This window comes from Oncorhynchus masou, chromosome 6 (assembly GCF_036934945.1).
Source record: "Oncorhynchus masou masou isolate Uvic2021 chromosome 6, UVic_Omas_1.1, whole genome shotgun sequence".
NCBI classification, from domain to species: Eukaryota; Metazoa; Chordata; class Actinopteri; order Salmoniformes; family Salmonidae; genus Oncorhynchus; species Oncorhynchus masou.
The window spans coordinates 80045146-80072868 of NC_088217.1; the positions used below are offsets into that span (position 1 = coordinate 80045146).

The 27723-nt window shown below is 46.2% G+C and overlaps 1 protein-coding gene across 2 annotated transcripts; it reads left to right on the plus strand.

Moving 5' to 3' along the window:
- Positions 1-1555: 1555 nt before the first annotated feature.
- On the plus strand, positions 1556-27302 carry LOC135542753 (chloride intracellular channel protein 4-like). Of its 2 annotated transcripts, none has more exons than XM_064969930.1 (6): positions 1556-2250; positions 6894-7003; positions 7180-7305; positions 7402-7508; positions 7718-7899; positions 26299-27302. In XM_064969930.1, the coding sequence occupies exons 1-6, from the start codon at positions 1798-1800 to the stop codon at positions 26458-26460; spliced, it is 1140 nt and encodes a 379-aa protein (XP_064826002.1). In that variant the 5' UTR covers positions 1556-1797; the 3' UTR covers positions 26461-27302. The 2 variants fall into 2 exon arrangements, with proteins under 2 accessions (XP_064826002.1, XP_064826003.1); XM_064969931.1 differs by lacking the exon at positions 1556-2250 and adding an exon at positions 5911-6168.
- The last annotated feature ends 421 nt before the right edge of the window (positions 27303-27723 follow it).

Sequence of the window (27723 nt, forward strand, 5' to 3'; positions counted from 1 at the left end):
GGATAATCTGGTCCCAGTCTCAGAGATAGGGACGGGAGGAGCAGAGGGAGGGGGTGAGTTGGAGGAACAGCCAGTGACAAACATTGACGATAATCTAGACTCACAGTCAGAGGGAGCGATTGAGATGGCGGAAGAGCCAGAAGATCTCATTGAGGATGAGTCTAAATCTGCATTAGAGGGATGCAGCGAGAGAGTAGAACAGCCAGGGCCTGCCACTAAGGATGAGCCAGTAAAGTTTGGGAAGGAATACACAGCGAAGGAAAGAAGGAAAGTGAAGAAAGAAGAGGTGGAGCTAGGGGTCAAAGGTCACAAAGCCAGGATAGAGAATGGGTTCCCTGGAACAGAGGAGGTGAAACTGCTGAATGAGATGCTGCTATCTCCCTCAAGGCTGAGACAAGGAGAAATGAAAGAGGAGGCGACAGTAAAAAGAGATAGGGTGACACCCCGCAGAGGGAGCAACGACTGGAACAAGAAGGGGGCCCCAGAGGAGGTGCAGACCCGCAAAGGGAGCAACGACTGGAACAAGAAGGGGGCCCCAGAGGAGGCGCAGACCCGCAGAGGGAGCAACGACTGGAACAAGAAGGGGGCCCCAGAGGAGGTGCAGACCCGCAGAGGGAGCAACGACTGGAACAAGAAGGGGGCCCCAGAGGAGGTGCAGACCCGCAGAGGGAGCAACGACTGGAACAAGAAGGGGGCCCCAGAGGAGGTGCAGACCCGCAGAGGGAGCAACGACTGGAACAAGAAGGGGGCCCCAGAGGAGGTGCAGACCCGCAGAGGGAGCAACGACTGGAACAAGAAGGGGGCCCCAGAGGAGGCGCAGACCCGCAGAGGGAGCAACGACTGGAACAAGAAGGGGGCCCCAGAGGAGGCGCAGACCCGCAGAGGGAGCAACGACTGGAACAAGAAGGGGGCCCCAGAGGAGGCGCAGACCCGCAGAGGGAGCAACGACTGGAACAAGAAGGGGGCCCCAGAGGAGGCGCAGACCCGCAGAGGGAGCAACGACTGGAACAAGAAGGCGGCCCCAGAGGAGGCGCAGACCCGCAGAGGGAGCAACGACTGGAACAAGAAGGGGGCCCCAGAGGAGGCGCAGACCCGCAGAGGGAGCAACGACTGGAACAAGAAGGGGGCCCCAGAGGAGGCGCAGACCCGCAGAGGGAGCAACGACTGGAACAAGAAGGGGGCCCCAGAGGAGGCGCAGACCCGCAGAGGGAGCAACGACTGGAACAAGAAGGGGGCCCCAGAGGAGGCGCAGACCCGCAGAGGGAGCAACGACTGGAACAAGAAGGGGGCCCCAGAGGAGGCGCAGACCCGCAGAGGAGCAACGACTGGAACAAGAAGGGGGCCCCAGAGGAGGCGCAGACCCGCAGAGGGAGCAACGACTGGAACAAGAAGGGGGGCCCAGAGGAGGCTCAGGCCCGCAGAGGGAGCAACGACTGGAACAAGAAGGCAGCCCCAGAGGAGGCGCAGAACCGCAGAGGGAGCAACGACTGGAACAAGAAAGCGGCCCCAAAGGAGGCGCAGACCCGCAGAGGGAGCAACGACTGGAACAAGAAGGCGGCCCCAGAGGAGGCGCAGACCAGCAGAGGGAGCAACGACTGGAACAAGACGGCGGCCCAAGAGGAGGCACAGGCCCCCTGGAAGAGGGAGGACTGGGCCAAAAAGGAGGCCCCAGAAGAGGTGCAGACCCGCAGAAGGAGCGATGACTGGATCAAAAAGGCCCCAGAGGAGGCGCCGACCCCCGGGAGGAGGGAGGACTGGATTAAGAAGTTGTCTCCAGAGGAGGCGCAGACCCGCAGAATGAGCGACGACTGGATCAAGAAGGAGGCCTCAGAGGAGGCGCAGACCCCTGGGTGGAGGGAGGACTGGATTAAGAAGTTGTCCCCAGAGGAGGCGCAGACCCCTGGATGGAAGGAGGACGGGATTAAGAAGTTGTCCCCAGAGGAAGCGCAGACCCCCGGGAGGAGGGAGGACTGGATAAAGGAGCTGAAGTCGGTGCTCAAAGAGGAGGTACTTTCCCCGAAGAGGAGAGAGGAGCAGGTGAAGAAAAAGAAGAAGGTGGTGGTCATGGACGAGGTGCCCACGTTCATGCACAGGAGGACAGAGGTGAAGATAGAGGTGAAGAAAGAGAAGGAGGTGCAGGGGGAGGAGAAGACGCCAAAGAAGTCTGTGAGGCTGCAGAGCCCAACTGCTCATGGGGAAGACAGCGACAGTCCGGACCCCCAGGAGTACGAGATCTCCCTCTATGTCAAGGTACAGTAGCACCAAGGGTTAACTATGAGTTAGCTATGACGTTAAGAACGTTGCAGATAGACATGTGATGAATAAATCTGACACAATTGCATCTTATGTTGCATCTTCCTGAACAGACCCCAGTGCTCCCTGGTCCTGTAGAGCTACAGGCTGTATCGATCAGCTGATTACCTGAATCAGGTGTGTTACCTTGCACATCCTGTGGGTGCTCTGGACCAGGACTGAAGAACACTGAGGGGTGTGGTCTAAGATGTATAGATCTCTCTGCCATTGTCTCCGTGTATTGGCACCTCCACTTGTGGCAGGATATAGTTTAGCATGTATTTAAAGTCAAGTGTAGCTTCTATTCAGGTAACGGCTACAAGATGTATCTGTCCACATGTCACAACAATACAAACCCACCCCTTCTCTTAGAAGAGGCTTTAATAAGGGACAATCTCTCTTCCTTCGCTCTCTATCTGTCTCCCTCTCTCATCTGGTAATCAAATCAGTGCTTCGGAATCCTCGAGAATGATCTACTTAGCTCGTAATGGAACTTTCCTGTCATCCTGTTCTATAGATTACATGGGGCTACATGGGGCTGTGTGTACCGTGCTAGCTAGCATCATAGGAAAACCCATGCCAGCCACTAGCCCTAGCCCACCTTTTAGCTTTTTGGCTAATTATATTAGTGTCTGGTCTATGGTCATGTTCAGTTGGTCATAAAGGCTAGCTCAGACACTGTTCGCTCAAAGCCCCAAACATTGTTCTGTTGTTGTGGTTGATTCTCCTCTGGCTGGTTTAAAGTAATGCGATTTGACAACTTGAAATGGCCACCTGTCGGGAGTCGTTGAGAGAGAGAGGACGTTGTTGTTATCATTAGCCTACTTTCTGTGGCCTGTTCTTCTTTACCAACTAGTGTAGCGACATGGCAACATACAATGATGTTGGCTTTACTTCAGATCTTGGCCTGGAAAATATACTGTAAGGGAGTAGTTAGCAGGTAACTTAATTTACGTCGTAATAAAGACACTGTTTGGCCCTGCAGGTCAGAGGTGGTGTAGTAAGGAAAAAAGAGGGTCTGTGTGTCTGGCCAGTAAAGTATTAGCCTGCTGGACTTTATTCAAAAACACACCGCTATTTTGATAATCGGTTGCTAAGGAAAAATCAATCATACTTACGGTTTGGGTGTGAGGCATGTTGTGTAATATTCCCTGTGTTATGATTGCATGTGAGGTGTTTTGTTGGGGTTGTGTGTGATTGTGTGTGGGAGTCATGTGGGAGTCATGTCGCTGGGTTGCCTGTGATCCCACTGTGATCTCCTTATCTCGTCCTATTAAGAGAGTGATATCCTACTGTAATTCTACCCCTCTTTAGCTGATTGCACACACACACACACACGCACAGACTCACAGATGCACATACGCACACACACACGCACACACATAGTTACACGGAGGCACACACACACACACACACACAGTCTTGCCGGTCCCATTGTCCCATGTGTGCGTGTGTGTTAGGGCATTCTAGTAGTGTTGTTGGTGAGTGTTCTGGTGCAAAATGGCTGCCGTAGCATCACCTGTGGCCCACTATCAATGTAAAGTGCTTTGAGGACTAGGTGGAGAGCACTACATTGAGCCACTACATCATTATGCTCCATTCTAGCCGCGACTGTATTGCTTTGAGCCATGCATTTCTGGTCAGAAGTCTATAAAAAGCCTGTATTAAAAAGTTACCTGACATGGTACCTATCTTGGCTCAATTGGTTGGAGTGTGGTTCTCTATAGCAACCCCAGGGTTGTGGATGTGACTCCCACATGTGCTACATAATATGTCTGCCAACCGTCAGATCTCCTAGATGAAACCTCCTGCTAAAAATGGGCATATTGTTATGGCGTTGTAGGTCTGGAGGGCTGCATGCCATGGACCCAGGACGTGACCAACACAACAAAGGCACATTCCAGTGTTTGATGAAGGTGCCCTGGCGCCCAGCTGAAGGATTAAGCCTGGGGGAAAATGTCCTAATATCCTGGCCTGTTCACATAATACAATAGACGCCTTTGTCTTGCTCTTGGTGTGAGAGAAACTGTAGGTATGCTCCATGGCCAAGGTCAGGGGAGGCAGGAGGCAGGAGCAAGCTCCAACTGTGGCTTTCACCAGAGTTAGAGAGTCAAGGAAAACATAGAGGAAGTTATTTTTGCATTCTCTCTCTCTCCCTCCTCTCTCTCTCTCTCTCTCTCTCTCTCTCTCTCCCCTCCCCTCCACTCACTCTCTTTCTCTCTCTCTCTCAGTCTCTCTCCCTCCTCTCTCTCTCTCTCTCTCTCTCTCTCTCCCCTCCACTCTCTCTCTTTCTCTCTCCACCCTTCTCGCCCCTCTCTCTCTCTTTCTCTCTCTCTTTCTCTTTCTCTCCCTCTCTCTCTCTCTCCCCCCCCCCCCCCCTCTCTCTCTGTCTCTTTGACAATAAGCTTATTATCAGGCCTGCTGGTATGGAGCTGACTGGGGTGTCTGGGGACAATCTGGGGACAAGAGGGGGTGACAGGGCCCACTCCGCCAACACACATGCAGATATTTGACTTATTGGTCCGCTGTTGTCACTATGGTAACAAAGTCACACAGCACACCTGAATGGTCACCTGTTGCCATGAGTTTTGGGGTCGGAGTTGAAGTGTGATGAGTCGGACTTGGTTGGGTTTGTAATGATCTCAGTAGAAATATACATGATCAAACGATCCTCTTTATGTTGTTGACAACTTTCTACCCAATGAGGTACTTCTATGATATGCATGCACAGTGTGGTTGGTTGCATACGAGGAGTACGTTTTCAGTGTGGGAAAAGTAAAAGTCAGGTTTATTAATTATTGTGAAAAATATTAATAACCTTCCACACATGAGGCCACTAGTCATATGAAGAAAGGTTACACATCTACCAGGTTGTGTGTGTGTGTGTGTGTGTGTGTGTGTGTGTGTGTGTGTGTGTGTGTGTGTGTGTGTGTGTGTGTGTGTGTGTGTGTGTGTGTGTGTGTGTGTGTGTGTGTGTGTGTGTGTGTGTGTGTGTGTGTGTGCGTGTGTGCGTGCGTGCGTGCGTGTGTGTGTGTGAGAAACACATTGCCCTTTTCCAACAAACTCAGAACAGGCCTGAGGATTCCATCAACTCCCACACACTGACCCCAGAACAGACCTCACACTGTTCCGCCAGCCTACACTGACACCATACCCACAGACTCTGGGTCAGTCGGTTGGGGCCTATTGTTGCTGTTGTTTGAGGATTGATAAAAACGTATCCTGGTGCACCAAAAGAGGCAGAGTTTCTGCATTGTAGGTTATTAAGGGCAGTGAATGAGATAATTTTACTGGAATCATAAACTGAAACTTTTGCATCAGGAAGAAATTATTGTAGAGGGGCACATGGACCTGATTACGTATCTAAACAAGTTTACACGCTGTTCTCTGTTTGGCATGGGCTATTATTAATTCATTGCGTCAGTACCTGTAGCTGAAATCAACACATCAGAACTACAATCTATCAAAGTAAACGAAAGACACCCACCAGACAGGGAAAACACCCAAACAGTGCGTCTATTATGCTAGCCGTGTGTGGCTAACAAAGAGGGATTGTGCTGTGCAAAACGTCTCACTGGCCTGCTCTGCATATCTAAACCCACCTCCCCTTGATCTTACCACCCCAATCATGGACACCCACAGCTACAGAACCCTCAGACCTGGTCCGGTCTCAGTCAGCCCAGGCAGAGACTTTCACGAGTTTCGCTGACAGAACCTGACTGATTGGAGGCAGATTGATTTACGGATCGGGCTGTGTCTTTGGACCTATAGGTTATGAGTCCATAAACTGATACCTTGACTTGTGTTGTCACCATGGCCTGGTTTGACATAGCAGCCAAAAAGCTGGGGTTCCCAACTATCGAGCTGTTTGTCAAGGTAAGAGTTGAGCTTGAAGTATGAAGGAATTTGATGCTGCTGGTGCTGTTGTTGTTGCTGGTGTTGGTACTGGTGTTGTTGCTGGTGTTGGTGCTGTAGTTGTTGCTGGTGGTGGTGGTGCTGTTGCTGGTGCTGCTGGTGATGGTACTGTTGTTGCTGGTGCTGGTGGTGATACTGTTGTTGTTGCTGCTGCTGGTGGTGGTACTGTTGTTGCTGCTGGTGGTGATACTGTTGCTGCTGCTGGTGGTGCTGCTGTTGTTGTTGCTGCTGGTGGTGCTGTTGTTGCTGCTGCTGGTGGTCGTGCTGTTGTTGTTGTTGCTGCTGCTGGTGGTGCTGATGGTGGTGGTTCTGTTGTTGTTGCTGCTGCTGATGGTGTTGCTGGTGGTCCTGTTGTTGCTGCTGCTGCTGGTGGTGCTGATGGTGGTGGTGGTGCTGATGGTGGTGGTGCTATTGTTGTTGCTGGTGCTGCTGGTGGTGCTGATGGTGGTAGAGCTGTTGTTGTTGCTGGTGCTGGTGCTGCTGGTGGTGCTAGTGTTGTTGATGATCTCTCAGGTTTGTTGAGGACCTCTAGTGGCAAGAGATCGTCAGGGCCGACTCAACGTGTTGTGGTAGTGTGTTTTACAAGACAGGGAATAATGACCAGGGCATTTGTGATTGGGGCCTGTTGTATGTATTTGAACTGTGTGTGTATGAGTTGGACTGAACCTTTTGTGTCTCCTACTTAGGCTGGCAGTGATGGTGAGAGCATCGGGAACTGTCCGTTCTCCCAACGCCTCTTCATGATCCTGTGGCTGAAGGGAGTTATCTTCAACGTCACCACAGTCGACCTCAAAAGGTATGGATCATCCCATCGGCCGATACGTCTATCATGCAATCAATTGTGTTCTATATCAAGATCAACAGGGTTTGAAATACTTTCTAAAGACATTCAGCCATTAATGCTGGATGATGTTTATGTGGGTTCCCTGACACAGGAGCCCTGTAAGAACCTTGTAATAATGTGTTACCCAGGAAACCGGCGGACCTGCAGGACCTGGCCCCGGGGACCAACCCTCCATTCGTCACATTTAACGGGGAGGTGAAGGTCGACGTCAACAAGATAGAAGAGTTCCTTGAGGAAAAACTCACGCCACCACGGTACACACTCACCACTTCCTGTCTATTGCCTGTCAATCAAGCAACCACTTCCTGGATTCAACTGACCAATCCTGATGTCTGATATATCTTTCTCAGGTACCCCAAGTTGGCGACGAATCACCCAGAGTCAAACACCGCAGGTATAGATGTGTTCTCCAAGTTCTCTGCCTACATCAAGAACCCCCGCAAAGATACCAACGACGGTAAGGCTTGTGTTTGTGTGTGTGTTTGTGTGTGCGTGCGTGCAAGTTTGTTTGTACTGCATGTGTGTACTGTGTGCTTGCGTGTTTACACTGTAGCCTGTGTGTCTCTGACTGTGATTACAATGTCTGTGTGTGTGCATCTCTGTCTGTCTGTCTGTGTTCACTCACTGTATACCCTGTGTGTGTGCGTGCGTGTGTGTGGGGGGTAGGCCTGGAGAAGGCCCTGTTGAAGTCTCTGAGGCGACTGGATGAATTCCTGAGGACCCCCCTGCCGGAGGAGATTGATGCCAACAGCACAGAAGACACTCAGGAGTCCACACGCTGCTTCCTGGATGGACCTGACCTCACACTGGCAGACTGCAACCTGCTGCCCAAACTACACATCATAAAGGTAGTACTGCCCAGACTACATATTATAAGGGTACTACTGCCCAGACTACACATTATACATGTACTACTGCCCAGACTACACATTATAAATGTACTGCTGCCTAGACTACACATTATAAAGGTACTACTGCCCAGATTACACATTATAGAGGTACTACTGCCTAGACTACACATTATAAATGTACTGCTGCCCAGACTACACATTATAAATGTACTACTGCCCAGACTACACATTATAAATGTACTGCTGCCCAGACTACACATTATATATGTACTGCTGGCCAGACTACACATTATAAAAGTACTGCTGCCTAGACTACACATTATAAAGGTACTGCTGCCCAGACTACACATTATAAAGGTACTGCTGCCCAGACTACACATTTTAAAGGTACTACTGGCCAGATTACACATTGTAAAGGTACTCCTGCCTAGACTACACATTATAAAGGTACTGCTGCCCAGACTACACATTATAAAGGTACTACTGCCTAGACTACACATTATAAATGTACTGCTGCCCAGACTACACATTATAAAGGTACTGCTGCCCAGACTACACATTATAAAGGTACTGCTGCCCAGACTACACATTTTAAAGGTACTACTGGCCAGATTACACATTGTAAAGGTACTCCTGCCCAGACTACACATTATAAAGGTACTTCGACCAATACTACCCACCCTGCTGCCCAGACTACACATTATAAATGTACTGCTGCCCAGACGACACATTATAAAGGTACTACTGCCCAGACTACACATTATAAAGGTACTGCTGCCCAGACTACACATTATAAAGGTACTACTGCCCAGACTACACATTATAAAGGTACTACTGCCCAGACTACACATTATAAAGGTACTGCTGCCCAGACTACACATTATAAATGTACTAGTACCAATACTATCAGCCTGCTGCCCAGACTACACATTATAAAGGTACTAGTACCAATACTACCAGCCTGCTGCCCAGATTACACATTATAAAGGTACTAGTACCAATACTATCAGCCTGCTGCCCAGATTACACATTATAAAGGTACTAGTACCAATACTATCAGCCTGCTGCCCAGACTACACATTATAAAGGTACTGCTGCCCAGACTACACATTATAAAGGTACTGCTGCCCAGACTACACATTATAAAGGTACTGCTGCCCAGACTACACATTATAAAGGTACTACTGCCCAGACTACACATTATAAAGGTACTGCTGCCCAGACTACACATTATAAAGGTACTAGTACCAATACTACCAGCCTGCTGCCCAGACTCCACATTATAAATGTACTGCTGCCCAGACTACACATTATAAAGGTACTGCTGCCCAGACTACACATTATAAAGGTACTGCTGCCCAGACTACACATTATAAAGGTACTACTGCCCAGACTACACATTATAAAGGTACTGCTGCCCAGACTACACATTATAAAGGTACTACTGCCCAGACTACACATTATAAAGGTACTGCTGCCCAGACTACACATTATAAAGGTACTGCTGCCCAGACTACACATTATAAAGGTACTACTGCCCAGACTACACATTATAAAGGTATTGCTGCCCAGACTACACATTATAAATGTACTAGTACCAATACTACCAGCCTGCTGCCCAGATTACACATTATAAAGGTACTAGTACCAATACTACCAGCCTGCTGCCCAGACTCCACACTATAAATGTACTGCTGCCCAGACTACACATTATAAAGGTACTGCTGCCCAGACTACACATTATAAAGGTACTGCTGCCCAGACTACACATTATAAAGGTACTACTGCCCAGACTACACATTATAAAGGTACTGCTGCCCAGACTACACATTATAAAGGTACTACTGCCCAGACTACACATTATAAAGGTACTGCTGCCCAGACTACACATTATAAAGGTACTACTGCCCAGACTACACATTATAAAGGTACTGCTGCCCAGACTACACATTATAAAGGTACTACTGCCCAGACTACACATTATAAAGGTACTACTGCCCAGACTACACATTATAAAGGTCCTGCTGCCCAGACTACACATTATAAAGGTACTACTGCCCAGACTACACATTATAAAGGTACTGCTGCCCAGACTACACATTATAAAGGTACTACTGCCCAGACTACACATTATAAAGGTACTGCTGCCCAGACTACACATTATAAAGGTACTACTACCAATAATACCCACCTTGTTGCCTAGACTACACATTATAAAGGTCCTGCTGCCCAGACTACACATTATAAAGGTACTGCTGCCCAGACTACACATTACAAAGGTACTACTACCAATAATACCCACCTTGCTGCCTAGACTACACATTATAAAGGTCCTGCTACCCAGACTACACATTATAAAGGTACTGCTGCCCAGACTACACATTACAAAGGTACTACTACCAATAATACCCACCTTGGTGCCTAGACTACACATTATAAAGGTACTACTACCAATAATACCCACCTTGCTGCCTAGACTACACATTATAAAGATACTACTACCAATAATACCCACCTTGCTGCCTAGACTACACATTATAAAGGTACTGCTGCCCAGACTACACACATTAAAGGTACTACTACCAATAATACCCACCTTGCTGCTTAGACTACACATTATAAAGGTACTACTACCAATAATACCCACCTTGCTGCCTAGACTACACATTATAAAGGTCCTGCTGCCCAGACTACACATTATAAAGGTACTACTACCAATAATACCCACCTTGCTGCTTAGACTACACATTATAAAGGTACTGCTGCCCAGACTACACATTATAAAGGTACTGCTGCCCAGACTACACATTATAAAGGTCCTGCTGCCCAGACTACACATTATAAAGGTACTACTACCAATAATACCCACCTTGCTGCCTAGACTACACATTATAAAGGTACTACTACCAATAATACCCACCTTGCTGCCTAGACTACACATTATAAAGGTACTGCTGCCCAGACTACACATTATAAAGGTACTACTACCAATAATACCCACCTTGCTGCCTAGACTACACATTATAAAGGTACTGCTGCCCAGACTACACATTATAAAGGTACTGCTGCCCAGACTACACATTATAAAGGTACTACTACCAATAATACCCACCTTGCTGCCTAGACTACACATTATAAAGGTACTACTACCAATAATACCCACCTTGCTGCCTAGACTACACATTATAAAGGTACTGCTGCCCAGACTACACATTATAAAGGTACTACTACCAATAATACCCACCTTGCTGCCTAGACTACACATTATAAAGGTACTACTACCAATAATACCCACCTTGCTGCCTAGACTACACATTATAAAGGTACTGCTGCCCAGACTACACATTATAAAGGTACTACTACCAATAATACCCACCTTGCTGCCTAGACTACACATTATAAAGGTACTACTACCAATAATACCCACCTTGCTGCCTAGACTACACATTATAAAGGTACTGCTGCCCAGACTACACATTATAAAGGTACTACTACCAATAATACCCACCTTGCTGCCTAGACTACACATTATAAAGGTACTGCTGCCCAGACTACACATTATAAAGGTAATGCTGCCCAGACTACACATTATAAAGGTAATGCTGCCTAGACTACACATTATAAAGGTACTGCTGCCCAGACTACACATTATAAAGGTACTGCTGCCTAGACTACACATTATAAAGTTACTGCTGCCCAGACTACACATTATAAAGGTACTACTACCAATAATACCCACCTTGCTGCCTAGACTACACATTATAAAGGTACTGCTGCCCAGACTACACATTATACAGGTACTACTACCAATAATACCCACCTTGCTGCCTAGACTACACATTATAAAGTTACTACTACCCAGACTACACATTATAAAGGTACTGCTGCCCAGACTACACATTATAAAGGTCCTGCTGCCCAGACTACACATTATAAAGGTCCTGCTGCCCAGACTACACATTATAAAGGTACTACTACCAATAATACCCACCTTGCTGCCTAGACTACACATTATAAAGGTACTGCTACCAATAATACCCACCTTGCTGCCTAGACTACACAATTTAAAGGTACTGCTGCCCAGACTACACATTATAAAGGTACTACTACCAATAATACCCACCTTGCTGCCTAGACTACACATTATAAAGGTACTGCTGCCCAGACTACACATTATAAAGGTACTGCTGCCCAGACTACACATTATAAAGGTACTACTGCCCAGACAACACATTATAAAGGTACTGCTGCCCAGACTACACATTATAAAGGTGCTGCTGCCCAGACTACACATTATAAAGGTACTACTACCAATAATACCCACCTTGCTGCCTAGACTACACATTATAAAGGTACTGCTGCCCAGACTACACATTATAAAGGTACTGCTGCCCAGACTACACATTATAAAGGTCCTGCTGCCCAGACTACACATTATAAAGGTACTACTGCCCAGACTACGCATTATAAAGGTACTTCTACCAATACTACCCACCCTGCTGCCCAGACTACACATTATAAATGTACTGCTGCCCAGACGACACATTATAAAGGTACTACTGCCCAGACTACACATTATAAAGGTACTGCTGCCCAGACTACACATTATAAAGGTACTACTGCCCAGACTACACATTATAAAGGTACTACTTCCCAGACTACATATTATAAAGGTACTGCTGCCCAGACTACACATTATAAAGGTACTAGTACCAATACTACCAGCCTGCTGCCCAGACTACACATTATAAAGGTACTAGTACCAATACTACCAGCCTGCTGCCCAGACTCCACATTATAAATGTACTGCTGCCCAGACTACACATTATAAAGGTACTGCTGCCCAGACTACACATTATAAAGGTACTACTGCCCAGACTACACATTATAAAGGTACTGCTGCCCAGACTACACATTATAAAGGTACTACTGCCCAGACTACACATTATAAAGGTACTGCTGCCCAGACTACACATTATAAAGGTACTACTACCAATAATACCCACCTTGCTGCCTAGACTACACATTATAAAGGTCCTGCTACCCAGACTACACATTATAAAGGTACTGCTGCCCAGACTACACATTACAAAGGTACTACTACCAATAATACCCACCTTGCTGCCTAGACTACACATTATAAAGGTACTACTACCAATAATACCCACCTTGCTGCCTAGACTACACATTATAAAGGTACTACTACCAATAATACCCACCTTGCTGCCTAGACTACACATTATAAAGATACTACTACCAATAATACCCACCTTGCTGCCTAGACTACACATTATAAAGGTACTGCTGCCCAGACTACACATCATAAAGGTACTACTACCAATAATACCCACCTTGCTGCTTAGACTACACATTATAAAGGTACTACTACCAATAATACCCACCTTGCTGCCTAGACTACACATTATAACGGTCTTGCTGCCCAGACTACACATTATAAAGGTCCTGCTGCCCAGACTACACATTATAAAGGTACTACTACCAATAATACCCACCTTGCTGCCTAGACTACACATTATAAAGGTACTACTACCAATAATACCCACCTTGCTGCCTAGACTACACATTATAAAGGTACTGCTGCCCAGACTACACATTATAAAGGTACTACTACCAATAATACCCACCTTGCTGCCTAGACTACACATTATAAAGGTACTGCTGCCCAGACTACACATTATACAGGTACTACTACCAATAATACCCACCTTGCTGCCTAGACTACACATTATAAAGTTACTACTACCCAGACTACACATTATAAAGGTACTGCTGCCCAGACTACACATTATAAAGGTCCTGCTGCCCAGACTACACATTATAAAGGTCCTGCTGCCCAGACTACACATTATAAAGGTACTACTACCAATAATACCCACCTTGCTGCCTAGACTACACATTATAAAGGTACTGCTACCAATAATACCCACCTTGCTGCCTAGACTACACAATTTAAAGGTACTGCTGCCCAGACTACACATTATAAAGGTACTACTACCAATAATACCCACCTTGCTGCCTAGACTACACATTATAAAGGTACTGCTGCCCAGACTACACATTATAAAGGTACTGCTGCCCAGACTACACATTATAAAGGTACTACTGCCCAGACTACACATTATAAAGGTACTGCTGCCCAGACTACACATTATAAAGGTGCTGCTGCCCAGACTACACATTATAAAGGTACTACTACCAATAATACCCACCTTGCTGCCTAGACTACACATTATAAAGGTACTGCTGCCCAGACTACACATTATAAAGGTACTGCTGCCCAGACTACACATTATAAAGGTCCTGCTGCCCAGACTACACATTATAAAGGTACTGCTGCCCAGACTACAGATTATAAAGGTACTGCTGCCCAGACTACACATTATAAAGGTACTACTGCCCAGACCTCACATTATAAAGGTACTGCTGCCCAGACTACACATTTTAAAGGTACTACTACCAATAATACCCACCTTGCTGCCTAGACTACACATTATAAATGTACTGCTGCCCAGACTACACATTATAAAGGTACTGCTGCCCAGACTACACATTATAAAGGTACTACTGCCCAGACTACACATTATAAAGGTACTTCTACCAATACTACCCACCCTGCTGCCCAGACTACACATTATAAATGTACTGCTGCCCAGACGACACATTATAAAGGTACTACTGCCCAGACTACACATTATAAAGGTACTGCTGCCCAGACTACACATTATAAAGGTACTACTGCCCAGACTACACATTATAAAGGTACTACTTCCCAGACTACATATTATAAAGGTACTGCTGCCCAGACTACACATTATAAAGGTACTAGTACCAATACTACCAGCCTGCTGCCCAGACTACACATTATAAAGGTACTAGTACCAATACTACCAGCCTGCTGCCCAGACTCCACATTATAAAGGTACTGCTGCCCAGACTACACATTATAAAGGTACTGCTGCCCAGACTACACATTATAAAGGTACTACTGCCCAGACTACACATTATAAAGGTACTGCTGCCCAGACTACACATTATAAAGGTACTACTGCCCAGACTACACATTATAAAGGTACTGCTGCCCAGACTACACATTATAAAGGTACTACTACCAATAATACCCACCTTGCTGCCTAGACTACACATTATAAAGGTCCTGCTACCCAGACTACACATTATAAAGGTACTGCTGCCCAGACTACACATTACAAAGGTACTACTACCAATAATACCCACCTTGCTGCCTAGACTACACATTATAAAGGTACTACTACCAATAATACCCACCTTGCTGCCTAGACTACACATTATAAAGATACTACTACCAATAATACCCACCTTGCTGCCTAGACTACACATTATAAAGGTACTGCTGCCCAGACTACACATCATAAAGGTACTACTACCAATAATACCCACCTTGCTGCTTAGACTACACATTATAAAGGTACTACTACCAATAATACCCACCTTGCTGCCTAGACTACACATTATAACGGTCTTGCTGCCCAGACTACACATTATAAAGGTCCTGCTGCCCAGACTACACATTATAAAGGTACTACTACCAATAATACCCACCTTGCTGCCTAGACTACACATTATAAAGGTACTACTACCAATAATACCCACCTTGCTGCCTAGACTACACATTATAAAGGTACTGCTGCCCAGACTACACATTATAAAGGTACTACTACCAATAATACCCACCTTGCTGCCTAGACTACACATTATAAAGGTACTGCTACCAATAATACCCACCTTGCTGCCTAGACTACACATTATAAAGGTACTGCTACCAATAATACCCACCTTGCTGCCCAGACTACACATTATAAAGGTACTGCTGCCCAGACTACACATTATAAAGGTAATGCTGCCTAGACTACACATTATAAAGGTACTGCTGCCCAGACTACACATTATAAAGGTACTGCTGCCTAGACTACACATTATAAAGTTACTGCTGCCCAGACTACACATTATAAAGGTACTACTACCAATAATACCCACCTTGCTGCATAGACTACACATTATAAAGGTACTGCTGCCCAGACTACACATTATACAGGTACTACTACCAATAATACCCACCTTGCTGCCTAGACTACACATTATAAAGTTACTACTACCCAGACTACACATTATAAAGGAACTGCTGCCCAGACTACACATTATAAAGGTACTGCTGCCCAGACTACACATTATAAAGGTACTACTACCAATAATACCCACCTTGCTGCCTAGACTACACATTATAAAGGTACTGCTACCAATAATACCCACCTTGCTGCCTAGACTACACATTATAAAGGTACTGCTGCCCAGACTACACATTATAAAGGTACTGCTGCCCAGACTACACATTATAAAGGTACTACTGCCCAGACTAAACATTATTAAGGTACTGCTGCCCAGACTACACATTATAAAGGTACTGCTGCCCAGACTACACATTATAAAGGTACTACTACCAATAATACCCACCTTGCTGCCTAGACTACACATTATAAAGGTACTGCTGCCCAGACTACACATTATAAAGGTACTACTACCAATAATACCCACCTTGCTGCCTAGACTACACATTATATAGGTACTACTACCCAGACTACACATTATAAAGGTCCTGCTGCCCAGACTACACATTATAAAGGTCCTGCTGCCCAGACTACACATTATAAAGGTCCTGCTGCCCAGACTACACATTATAAAGGTACTGCTGCCCAGACTACACATTATAAAGGTCCTGCTGCCCAGACTACACATTATAAAGGTACTGCTGCCCAGACTACAGATTATAAAGGTACTGCTGCCCAGACTACACATTATAAAGGTACTACTACCAATAATACTCACCTTGCTGCCTAGACTACACATTATAAAGGTACTGCTGCCCAGACTACACATTATAAAGGTCCTGCTGCCCAGACTACACATTATAAAGGTCCTGCTGCCCAGACTACACATTATAAAGGTCCTGCTGCCCAGACTACACATTATAAAGGTACTGCTGCCCAGACTACAGATTATAAAGGTACTGCTGCCCAGACTACACATTATAAAGGTACTACTACCAATAATACTCACCTTGCTGCCTAGACTACACATTATAAAGGTACTGCTGCCCAGACTACATATTATAAAGGTACTGCTGCCTAGACTACACATTATAAAGGTACTACTGCCCAGACTACACATTATAAAGGTACTACTGCCCAGACTACACATTATAAAGGTACTGCTGCCCAGACTACACATTATAAAGGTACTACTGCCCAGACTACACATTATAAAGATACTACTGCCTAGACTACACATTATAAAGGTACTGCTGCCCAGACTACACATTATAAAGGTACTACTGCCTAGACTACACATTATAAAGGTACTGCTGCCCAGACTACACATTATAAAGGTACTGCTGCCCAGACTACACATTACAAAGGTACTGCTACCAATAATACCCACCTTTGCTGCCTTGACTACACATTATAAAGGTACTACTACCAATAATACCCACCTTGCGGAAAGGCCTTTCAGAAAGCACACCGTGAGCGCCTCGTTGTTCCAGCCACTTGCTGCTGCCACCGTGCGGAACTGGATGGCATAGTCCGTCACGCTGCGCCAACCTTGGTGGAGAGTCAGGAGCTGTTTGGCTGAGTCAGAATCACTGCTTGGGCCTTGAAACACTCATTTGAATTCCTCAGCAAAGGCAGAGTAGCTGGCACAGCAGGAACTATGGGCATCCCACACAGCAGTGTTAAATACAATCAGGGAAAACGAGGCACAGGTGCAAATAATAATGGGGAACAAGGGAAAAAACATAAGGTCAAAAAGCACAATGGGGGCATCTAGTGACCAAAACCCGGAACAACCCTGGCCAAATCCTGACAGAATCCCCCCCCCCTAGGAACGGCTCCTGACGTTCCTACCAGCTCTCTCAGGGTGGAGAGCCCTGAACTGACGAATGAGGTCAGGGTCCAGGATGTCTTTGGCAGGAACCCAGGAGCGCTCCTCGGGACCGTAGCCTTCCCAGTCCACCAGATACTGCCAGGACCGCTGCACCCGGCGGGAATCCAGTATCCGATGGACGGTATAAGCCGGCTGGCCTCCAATGACACGAGGCGGAGGGGGAGGTCTGTCTGCCGGGACAAGGGGAGAAAAACAACAGGTTTTAACAATGAAATGTGAAATGTGGGATTAATCTTAAGGGATCTGGGTAAGTGTAGGCGATAAGAAACTGGGTTAACTCTCCTGGCAACCTTGAAGGGACCGATGTATTTTTGGGACAGCTTGCGAGACTCCACCCGTAGAGGTAAGTCTCTTGTGGAGAGCCAGACTCTCTGGCCGGGGCGCAGGGTAGGCCCGGGACGGCGACGTCTGTTGGCTTGTTGTTGGTACCTCTGTGAGGAACGCATAAGATTAAGACGGGTCTTCCTCCACATAAGCCGACAGCGTCTGACGAACTTCAAGGCTAAAGGCACTCTGACTTCTGCCTCCTGGTCCGGGAACAATGGAGGAGCATAGCCAAACTGACACTCGTGCGGGGACATACCAGTGGAGGAGGAGCGCAAGGTGTTGTGCGCGTATTCGGCCCAAACAATAAAGGATGACCATGTGGACGGGTTGTCACGAGTCATACATCGGAGGGTGGTTTCCAGCTCTTGATTCATCCTCTCTGTTTGGCCGTTGGACTCCGGATGGTACCCTGAAGATAGACTGGCAGAAGCCCCCATGAGTTGGCAGAAGGCCTTCCAAAACCTTGAGGCGAACTGGGGACCTCTGTCAGAAACCATATCTTGAGGAATGCCGAAGACTCGGAACACATGATTAATTACCAACTCAGCCGTTTCCTTGGCAGAAGGTAACTTAGTCAGAGGGACGAACCTAGCCGCCTTTGAAAACCTGTCGATTATGACTAGGATAGTAGTATTGCCATGGGATGGAGGAAGTCCAGTAATAAAGTCCAATGAGATATGGGACCAGGGTCTGTGGGGAACAGGTAAATGGTGAAGGAGTCCTTGAGGGCGGAGGTGAGAAGATTTGCCCTGGCAGCACACGGGACAGGCATTGACGAAAGTGGCAACGTCTTCTCTTATGGTAGGCCACCAGAACTTACGCTGGATGAACTCCAAGGTGCGACCTACGCCCGGATGACAGGTGAGGCGAGAGGAGTGCCCCCACAGAAGGACCTGAGTCCTCACTGCCTTGGGGACAAACAACCGATTGGCAGGACCTCCTTTCGGGTCCGGTTCGCTAGCTTGAGCACGTCTCACGGTATCCTCAACTTGCCACGAGATCGGAGCCACAATCTTAGCAGCAGGAAGGACAGGCATGTCCGTGTCATCTCGAATGGCAGGAGCGTAGACTCGGGACAGGGCATCCGGTTTGAGATTCTTCGACCCGGGCCGATAGGTGAGGATAAACTGGAATTGATTGAAGAAAAGAGACCATCTAGCTTGTCTAGAGTTCAACCGCTTCGCCTGCTGGATATACTCCAGATTTTTGTGGTCCGTAAGCACTTGAAACGGGTGAGAAGCCCCTCGAGCCAGTGTCTCCATTCCTTCAATGCCATCTTAACCGCTAGGAGTTCACGATCCCCCACATCGTAGTTCCTCTCAGTCGGGGTAAGCCGGTGTGAGAAGAAAGCGCACGGATGAAGCTTCTTGTCTTCACCCCTCTGAGACAGGACAGCTCCAACACCAACCTCTGATGCGTCTACCTCCACCACAAATGGTTCATCCGTAGTCGGTAGTATCAGGATGGGAGCAGAGAGAACGCGCTGCTTGAGTCCTTGGAAGGCCGTCTCAGCTTCTCTTCCCCACAAAAACCTTGCATTGCCACCCTTGGTTAAAGCTGAGAGAGGGGCTGCCACCAAGCTGAAGTTCTTGATGAACTTGCGGTAAAAGTTTGTGAAGCCCAGGAAACGCTGAACTTCCTTAACGGATTTTGGGGTGGGCCAATCCGCTACCGCCCCTACCTTCCTGGGGTCCATTTGGACTCGACCGGGTTCCACTACAAATCCCAGGAATTGTACTCGGGATGAATGGAATTCACATTTTTCCGGCTTAACGTACAGATGGCTGTCCAGGAGGCGTTTGAGTACTTCTCTGACATGCTTAGTGTGTTCTTGAAGGGAGCTCGAAAAGATGAGGATGTCATCCAAGTAAACGAACACAAATATGTTAAGCATATCCCTAAGCACATCGTTTATGAGCGCTTGGAACACCGCTGGGGCGTTGGTCAGGCTGAAGGGCATCACCAAGTATTCATAGTGACCAGTAGGCGTGTTGAAAGCGGTCTTCCACTCGTCACCAGGTCTGATCCGCACAAGATGGTATGCGTTCCGCAGGTCAAGCTTAGTGAAAACAACTGCTTCCTGGAGCAGCTCGAAGGCTGTGGCCATAAGGGGTAGCGGGTAACGGTTACGGACGGTTATGGCATTGAGTCCCCGGTAGTCGATGCAAGGACGTAATCCACCGTCTTTCTTGGCCACAAAGAAAAACCCTGCTCCCGCCGGGAAGGTGGATGGACGCATGAGGCCTGCTTCCAGAGCGTCCTTGATGTAGGTATCCATAGCAGCTCGTTCGGGTGGAGATAGGGAAAAAATCCGACCCCTGGGGGGGCAAGTGCCCGGAAACAGGTCGATGGGGCAATCGTAAGGTCTATGGGGTGGTAGCATGGTGGCCCTCTGTTTGCTAAACACCAGTTTGAGGTCATGGTAACACTCGGGAACTCGGGTCAGGTCGATGGATTCTAAAGACTCGGGAGTAGAACTCTGGGAATTCTGGAAAATACAAGTAGCTTGGCACGTAGGACCCCACTGCTTGATAGTGCCCACAGACCAGTCGATGTGAGGGTTATGGCTGTGAAGCCAGGGGTATCCAAGGACGAGAGGGAACTCGGAACAGGAGATCAAATGGAAGTTCATCAATTCCTGGTGTTGTGAAACTGAAAGTCGCAAGGAGGTAGTGACATGAGTGACAAGTCCAGATCCCAAAGGGCTTCCATCCAATGTAGTGACCCTCATGGGTTCACTTAGAGGTTCAGAGGGAACGCCATTCTCCTTCGCCCAGACACCATCCATGAAGTTACCTGCGGCTCCAGAGTCTACCAAGGCTTGAAGGTGAAGCTTGTGGTTGTCCCAGGAGAGGGTGACTGGAATGAGCAGACGGGAGTTGGACGGATGGGAGGAGGTTATGTTTCCCGTTACAGTTCCCCCCGGTCTGTACGGGACAGAGCGTTTCCCTGGAGCCCGGGACACGTGGAACGGAAATGGCCCGGTTTGCCGCAATATAGACAGCGTCGCTCCCTCATCCGGCGGTCTCTCTCAGCCTGGGAGATGCGTCCAATCTGCATGGGTTCCGATGGAGCCAGCGAGGATAAAGGTGGGGACTCGGAGCTGGGACTGATAGGGGCTAGAGGTATACGGTTGAGTCCTCTCTCTCTCAGACGCTGGTCAATGCGTGAGGCCAACTTGATCAGGGACTCGAGATTGTCCGGTGGTTCCCGAGTGGCCAGTTCATCTTGGATAGTGTCGGAAAGGCCTTTCAGAAAGCACACCGTGAGCGCCTCGTTGTTCCTGCCACTTGCTGCTGCCACCGTGCGGAACTGGATGGCATAGTCCGTCACGCTGCGCCAACTGGGACGGGAACTACTGGGACGGGAACTATTGCCGGGGTAAGACGATCAGATATTTGCTTAATGGAAGTCAGCATCTCCGACAGAAGATGAGAATGTCTAGCCATTAAGGCCTCTTGCTGAACCAGGGCGGCTTCGTGGCGTTGGACAGTCTCCTGGTGGTGGGACAGCATGGCAAAAAGGTCCTGGGAACTGGCTGCCTCTGGGTTCATTTATGGCTCTGTGTTTCTGTCAGGACCCAGTTACGAACCTGGGTCTCCGGAGTGAGAAACAGTCACTTAACCAACTGAGCCACGAATAGTCAGCAGAACCCAGAAGATGAGGCAGACACAGCAGTACTTAAGACGGTGTATTTAATAAAGTAAAAAGGAGAAGTCCTTCAATACAAAAATGGTAAATCCAAAAGGTGGTAGGGATAGCACAAAAAAGCCTTAAGAGATACTCAAAAACAAAAACAGAATTCCACAAGAGCATCCACCGGAATCGACAAGAATACACAGAACACTAGGGCTGGGTGCTAACATACAAACACAGAGCACAGAACTGAGGGAAACTAAGGGTTTAAATACAATCAGGGGAAAAACGAGGCACAGGTGCAAATAATAATGGGGAACAAGGGAAAAAACATAAGGTCAAAAAGCACAATGGGGGCATCTAGTGACCAAAACCCGGAACAACCCTGGCCAAATCCTGACAACTACTAACAATAATACCCACCTTGCTGCCTAGACTACACATTATAAAGGTACTACTACCAATAATACCCACCTTGCTGCCTAGACTACACATTATAAAGGTACTGCTGCCCAGACTACACATTATAAAGGTACTACTACCAATAATACCCACCTTGCTGCCTAGACTACACATTATAAAGGTACTGCTGCCCAGACGACACATTATACAGGTACTGCTTCCCAGACTACACATTATAAAGGTACTGCTGCCTAGACTACACATTATAAAGGTACTACTGCCCAGACTACACATTATAAAGGTACTGCTGCCCAGACTACACATTATAAAGGTACTACTACCAATAATACTCACCTTGCTGCCTAGACTACACATTATAAAGGTACTGCTGCCCAGACTACATATTATAAAGGTACTGCTGCCTAGACTACACATTATAAAGGTACTACTGCCCAGACTACACATTATAAAGGTACTACTGCCCAGACTACACATTATAAAGGTACTGCTGCCCAGACCACACATTATAAAGGTACTACTGCCCAGGCTACACATTATAAAGGTACTACTGCCTAGACTACACATTATAAAGGTACTGCTGCCCAGACTACACATTATAAAGGTACTACTGCCTAGAATACACATTATAAAGGTACTGCTGCCCAGACTACACATTATAAAGGTACTACTACCAATAATACCCACCTTGCTGCCTAGACTACACATTATAAAGGTCCTGCTGCCCAGACTACACATTATAAAGGTACTACTAACAATAATACCCACCTTGCTGCCTAGACTACACATTATAAAGGTACTACTACCAATAATACCCACCTTGCTGCCTAGACTACACATTATAAAGGTACTGCTGCCCAGACTACACATTATAAAGGTACTACTACCAATAATACCCACCTTGCTGCCTAGACTACACATTATAAAGGTACTGCTGCCCAGACTACACATTATAAAGGTACTACTACCAATAATACCCACCTTGCTGCCTAGACTACACATTATAAAGGTCCTGCTGCCCAGACTACACATTATAAAGGTACTGCTGCCCAGACTACACATTATAAAGGTACTGCTGCCCAGTCTACACATTATAAAGGTACTACTACCAATAATACCCACCTTGCTGCCTAGACTACACATTATAAAGTTACTACTACCCAGACTACACATTATAAAAGGTACTGCTGCCCAGACTACACATTATAAAGGTACTGCTGCCCAGACTACACATTATAAATGTACTACTACCAATAATACCCACCTTGCTGCCCAGACTACACATTATAAAGGTACTGCTGCCCAGACTACACATTATAAAGGTCCTGCTGCCCAGACTACACATTATAAAGGTACTGCTGCCCAGACTACACATTATAAAGGTACTACTACCAATAATTCCCACCTTGCTGCCTAGACTACACATTATAAAGGTACTGCTGCCCAGACTACACATTATAAAGGTACTGCTGCCCAGACTACACATTATAAAGGTACTGCTGCCCAGACTACACATTATAAAGGTACTACTGCCCAGACTACACATTATAAAGGTACTGCTGCCCAGACTACACATTATAAAGGTACTGCTGCCCAGACTACACATTACAAAGGTACTACTGCCCAGACTACACATTATAAAGGTACTACTACCAATAATACCCACCTTGCTGCCTAGACTACACATTATAAAGGTACTACTACCAATAATACCCACCTTGCTGCCTAGACTACACATTATAAAGGTACTGCTGCCCAGACTACACATTATAAAGGTACTACTGCCCAGACTACACATTATAAATGTACTACTACCAATAATACCCACCTTGCTGCCCAGACTACACATTATAAAGGTACTGCTGCCCAGACTACACATTATAAAGGTCCTGCTGCCCAGACTACACATTATAAAGGTACTGCTGCCCAGACTACACATTATAAAGGTACTACTACCAATAATTCCCACCTTGCTGCCTAGACTACACATTATAAAGGTACTGCTGCCCAGACTACACATTATAAAGGTACTGCTGCCCAGACTACACATTATAAAGGTACTGCTGCCCAGACTACACATTATAAAGGTACTACTGCCCAGACTACACATTATAAAGGTACTGCTGCCCAGACTACACATTATAAAGGTACTGCTGCCCAGACTACACATTACAAAGGTACTACTGCCCAGACTACACATTATAAAGGTACTACTACCAATAATACCCACCTTGCTGCCTAGACTACACATTATAAAGGTACTACTACCAATAATACCCACCTTGCTGCCTAGACTACACATTATAAAGGTACTGCTGCCCAGACTACACATTATAAAGGTACTACTGCCCAGACTACACATTATAAAGTTACTGCTGCCCAGACTACACATTATAAAACTACTACTGCCCAGACTACACATTATAAAGGTACTACTGCCTAGACTACACATTATAAAGGTACTTCTGCCCAGACTACACATTATAAAGGTACTACTACCAATAATACTCACCTTGCCTGCCATTATAGACTACACATTATAAAGGTACTGCTGCCTAGACTACACATTATAAAGGTACTGCTGCCCAGACTACACATTATAAAGGTACTACTGCCCAGACTACACATTATAAAGGTACTGCTGCCCAGACTACACATTATAAAGGTACTACTGCCTAGACTACACATTATAAAGGTACTGCTGCCCAGACTACACATTACAAAGGTACTGCTGCCCAGACTACACATTACAAAGGTACTACTACCAATAATACCCACCTTGCTGCCTAGACTACACATTATAAAGGTATTACTACCAATAATACCCACCTTGCTGCCTAGACTACACATTATAAAGGTCCTGCTGCCCAGACTACACATTATAAAGGTCCTGCTGCCCAGACTACACATTATAAAGGTACTACTAACAATAATACCCACCTTGCTGCCTAGACTACACATTATAAAGGTACTACTACCAATAATACCCACCTTGCTGCCTAGACTACACATTATAAAGGTACTGCTGCCCAGACTACACATTATACAGGTACCCAATTTGTAAGTCGCTCTGGATAAGAGCGTCTGCTAAATGACTTAAATGTAATGTAATGTACTACTACCAATAATACCCACCTTGCTGCCTAGACTACACATTATAAAGTTACTACTACCCAGACTACACATTATAATGGTACTGCTGCCCAGACTACACATTATAAAGGTACTGCTGCCCAGACTACACATTATAAAGGTACTACTACCAATAATACCCACCTTGCTGCCTAGACTACACATTATAAAGGTACTGCTGCCCAGACTACACATTATAAAGGTACTGCTGCCCAGACTACACATTATAAAGGTACTACTGCCCAGACTACACATTATAAGGGTACTGCTGCCCAGACTACACATTATAAAGGTACTGCTGCCCAGACTACACATTATAAAGGTACTACTACCAATAATACCCACCTTGCTGCCTAGACTACACATTATAAAGGTACTGCTGCCCAGACTACACATTATAAAGGTACTGCTGCCCAGACTACACATTATAAAGGTACTACTGCCCAGACTACACATTATAAAGGTACTGCTGCCCAGACTACACATTATAAAGGTACTGCTGCCCAGACTACACATTATAAAGGTACAGCTGCCCAGACTACACATTATAAAGGTACTGCTGCCTAGACTACACATTATAAAGGTACTGCTACCAATAATACCCACCTTGCTGCCTAGACTACACATTATAAAGGTCCTGCTGCCCAGACTACACATTATAAAGGTACTGCTGCCTAGACTACACATTATAAAGGTACTGCTGCCCAGACTACACGTTATAAAGGAACTACTTTAATGAGTTATATCCTCTAATTTCTCACATCAACACTGACTTCTATCACTGATTCATATTAGTTGTAATTTGTTTCTCTCAAAGTGATTCCCATGTTTCGGCTTCTTCCTGGTCTGTTTCATGACATCACCTGTGTCTCGGTCCTGTCCCAGGTGGTGGCCAGGAAGTACCGTGGCTTTGAGATCCCAGTGGAGATGACGGGGGTGTGGCGCTATCTGAACCATGCCTACAAGAGGGAAGAGTTTACTAACACCTGTCCTGTTGAGCGCGAAATTGAATTTGCCTACATAGATGTGGCCAAACGAATCAAATAGCGAGAGGGGGAGGAGGGAGAGACTGAGAAGGCCCAATCCCAAATTGTGTGTGTGCGTGTGTGTCTTTGTACACTCACCGGTTGGGTTGGACGGCACTCATATGTAGTGTCATGACTGCTGTGATTGTAAGACCACTAGACAGAGAGGTCTGCATCCATTTCACATCCAGTCCTTTTGGCCAAAGCCCTCTGCGGTGCACTATAATACAGCTGTATGGTGTCATTGAAGACACAGACACTGTTAGAAACCTAGAGTACGAACTCTAACAGCGTATAGCACTATCTACTATCTGCAACATTGTAAAATTGTCCTAAAGCATCCATAAGCATTCATTGGAGTGTTATAACCTCTGTGTCTTAGAGGAATAGCAGAGCACAGGTAAACACGCCATACTTATATGAATATGCAACACTTTGGCCTTGACCACAGCATTAACCTATATATAGAAATTAACATACATATACTTTATAAATGAACTTTTCTTTAGTTTCTCCCCCGTCTTATTTTGGCTATCTATGGTTGAATAATAATCAATAGTAAAAAGCTTTTTGATGTCAAGGTCTGACTTTTCTATTTGTACGTTTTGTAAAAGCAAATCTGCTTTAATACCATTTATATCGAATTCTGTTGACCATAACATAATTGTGGGTGGGGCTTTCTGTTGAGAAGCTCACCTGTTTGGGCCTCCCTGACCATGCAGGTTGAATCGGAAGCCATTTTGATTGTGGCGGAAGTGTGTACTGTATCTCTCTATGCACCAAACAAATACTGACACAACCCTGTGTACTCGCCTTATAATCCTCACCAGAGGATACTTTATTAAACTGATTTCAGAACAGTGATTTGTCTTTGATATTTTTGTTACCTTGCTTTGTGTATCTTTTGATGTATGACAACTTCTGACAGACTTTTGAATATGGGGTGACCTTTCCCTTTAAACCTCAACCCAGTCACCCACAGTCACCAAGGCAACGGTACAACTGACTCTTCTGTGGAACCCGAAACTTAAAAGCCCTAATATCAACAAACGTTGTTTACAGTGCCACCATGGGTTACCATGGGGACATCCTCTCCAGGAATTCTAGAGTTTTGCAAGAAGTGTGTAAATCTCTTGTGTAAATCTCTACCACCAATGTAAGCAGTCCAGTAACATTACATTATACAACCAATGTGTACATAACCTTTAAGACAATAGTCTCTCAGCTTTGCGATGATGCCTCGAACCCTTTCAAAGGATCTTGTGAGCCCCTCAAACGACAGCAA

Bases quoted from the DNA above. Each gene is read 5' to 3' on its own strand.
- LOC135542753 (XM_064969930.1), top strand. From the start codon at position 1,798: ATGAGCGACGACTGGATCAAGAAGGAGGCCTCAGAGGAGGCGCAGACC. The intron at 7,509-7,717 runs GTAAGGCTTGTG...TGTGGGGGGTAG, and splicing joins CCGCAAAGATACCAACGACG to GCCTGGAGAAGGCCCTGTTG. The intron at 7,900-26,298 runs GTAGTACTGCCC...GTCCTGTCCCAG, and splicing joins CCAAACTACACATCATAAAG to GTGGTGGCCAGGAAGTACCG.